This window comes from Monopterus albus, unplaced genomic scaffold (assembly GCF_001952655.1).
Source record: "Monopterus albus unplaced genomic scaffold, M_albus_1.0 scaffold116.1, whole genome shotgun sequence".
Taxonomy (NCBI): Eukaryota; Metazoa; Chordata; class Actinopteri; order Synbranchiformes; family Synbranchidae; genus Monopterus; species Monopterus albus.
The window spans coordinates 398,849-401,520 of record NW_018127996.1 but is presented as its reverse complement, the minus strand read 5'-3'; the positions used below and the strand labels follow the sequence as shown (position 1 = coordinate 401,520).

Below are 2,672 nucleotides of genomic sequence, written 5' to 3'. Positions count from 1 at the left end.
ATATTTGGCAGGTAGGTTGTTTGAAGGAACTCAGAGACCTTGCCACAGTTCATTTGTGGATTTAGGCTGTTTTGGTGGTGTTCTTGTTTCTTCATGTAATCCCAGATTGACTCCATGATTAAGGCTATGTGTGGGCCAAACATCTGTTGCAGCACGCCATGTTTTATAAAAAAAATTTGTTCTTTATGAGTCTGGCTGTAAATGTGGGGTTGCTGTCGTGCTGCTCAGTGAATTTGAAATGCTTCAGACACCATCCTGATATTAATGTGTGATAGATAAGACTCTAAACAGCTCAAATGTGTCAGAAGCGTTGGCCTCGATACTGGATGCAGTATGATTTCCAACTCTAGGAGGCTTAAATTAGGTTAATGTATAAGTTAACATGACATTTTCTTCTCTGTATACACTAGGATCTGGATCAGAGACCTCAGAGCCAAGCGGAAACTAAAGGCTGGGTGTCTTACAGCTCTTTCTTCATAAACATTGGAAAGTGTTTACTCTTAATCATCATCATCCCTCCATTCCTCAACTATGCATCGCTGCAAAGAGAAGGACAGATGCTCTTGCCCAAAGGTTCTTTCTTGTTCCTTTTAGTTTAATTTTATATTAATGTGCAACACATTTATTCAGTGTGTTGGGAGTTTGTCACCAGGTTTATAATGTTTCTCAAGCCAAATGACAACATTTCTGTGAAGTGTTTGTTTTTATCCTTTTTCAACCCTTTTTCCCTCTTCCTTCAGATGGCCAGATTGTTGATGTTGGTTTGGGTCAAAAGATGCATCTTTTATGTAAAGGACAAGGAATACCAGTGGGTAATAAAACATTTTTGCATAATTGTCTTGCCACTTGTTTTTATGTGTTTTAATTGAGCTCAGCCTAACTAGGTTGTTTTTTCTCCATTTTTTTAAGTCATACTGGATGGACCAACTGGAATGTCCTCAGACATTTGGGTTCATGTCCAAGAAAGTGTGGCCACACTAACAAAGGTGGATTGTGTTGAAGAGCTGTATATTGAAACTAGTCACCAAACCATTATTGTGTTTTTATTATTCTGTTAAAACAAATGAACTCATCAGAACTGAATATCTTTGATGAATCCTAGTGATGAGATACACTGAGGGTGAGTTAGCATGTGGCTGTTGGTTTGCCTTTGACCAAGAATTTCCACCGTAGAGAACTTTTCATGAAATCTGCTTTTTCTAATGGGGCCATGTTGTTTGTCGTCAGGGTCATGTAGGGATAGCCCTTTCTGCGGCTCTGCCGCATCATCTCTGCTCAACAAAGACTCAGCGCAGCAGAAAGTCAGAGCTGACAGGCTGTCCCATGTTGTTTGTCTGAAATGTGTTTACTGAGAGCATCTCATATGTATGTAGAACATAGTATCATTTAAAAAAAAAAAAAAAAAACCTTCTGAACCTGTGCTGTCCCTGTTTGTTACACTGCTCAGGTCTGTACCTATGACAGAATGGGACTGGGTTTCAGCAAGCGGCTGATGGAGAATGAAACCACAGGAACTGAGAAAGTCTGGGGGATGTCAACAACTGGGCGGTGAGCATTCCGCTTTAGCTGGCAGTCAGACTGAGTGCTTGTAACATGTGGAAAAGTTAGGAAAACACTTTATTTAATGGCTGTATACAAGGTCTACACTGTAAACATAATGTCAGCATCACTTTGAAATGTGTTCTTTCATTGCCATGAAGTGGTTTCTGAATGAGTACCACAAGCCTATTTCTTATTGACTTGTTGTTGCTTGAGCACTTGTTGTTGCTCAGTTTGAAAAATTAATCTGTGAAAACTTTAAATAAGACCAGTACTACACAGTGTATATTGTGTGGTGCAGGAGAATCTACGTGTGATAAGTGCTGATTGTGAACAGCCAGAATCTGCTGTGGAGTTTTTATTCATATGACACAGACCTGCTGTAATGGCACCTCTTCTACTTCTGTGGTGACCTCCTGTATGGCCTAAGTCGGTTCAGGACACTGCAGTTTAAGGCTATAGGAGGAACATGGTTTGGGGCTGTGCCAGGGTGGAGACAAGTTATATACAGTACCTTCAACTGAGGCTGCTGATGAAGGTCACAGATTGCTAACGGAATGTCTGTTTCACATCAATCTTATTTGAGCTTAGTAGGCTGCCACTAAAGTTGAACAGTCATTTTTTATTGTTGATACATCATATTATTTATATTTTATAAGTGCCCTGTTGCGTTTTCTTACCAACAAAGTTATGTTTACATTCAGCATAATTCACCAAAACACCCCAAGGCCTAACAACTATGTTGAATACTTGGTTTTTTAAAACATTTTTCGAATACCTTAAGTTTTGCATTGTTTACAATCATTATTTGCTGCTCTGCAGTCTTCTGCTTTCTAATCTTTTTTTTTTTGGCACAAAAATTAAACTACAGTAATGCACCTCACATTTACTGTAGTTGTATTATTTTGCCACTATAGAGTAAACTTGCCTCCGGTAAGTTTACTCTACAGGACCGGAGGGTGTGTTCCAACTATAGGGGGATCACACTCCTCAGCCTCCCCGGGAAAGTCTATGCCAGGGTACTAGAGAGGAGAATTTGACCGATAGTCGAACCTCGGATTCAGGAGGAACAATGCGGTTTTCGTCCTGGCCGTGGAACACTGGACCAGCTCTATACCCTCTTCAGGGTGGCG

The 2,672-nt window shown here is 40.3% G+C and overlaps 1 protein-coding gene across 1 annotated transcript in view; it reads left to right on the top strand.

Annotated features, from left to right (window-relative positions):
- The window catches only part of LOC109966637 (uncharacterized), a 22,532-nt gene that overhangs the window by 916 nt on the left and 18,944 nt on the right, over positions 1-2,672 (top strand). The window contains exons 2-5 of the mRNA XM_020611609.1: positions 411-573; positions 741-812; positions 910-986; positions 1,448-1,548. Coding sequence (XP_020467265.1) covers positions 411-573; positions 741-812; positions 910-986; positions 1,448-1,548 — 413 coding nt within the window. The remainder of the gene's footprint in view (positions 1-410; positions 574-740; positions 813-909; positions 987-1,447; positions 1,549-2,672) is intronic.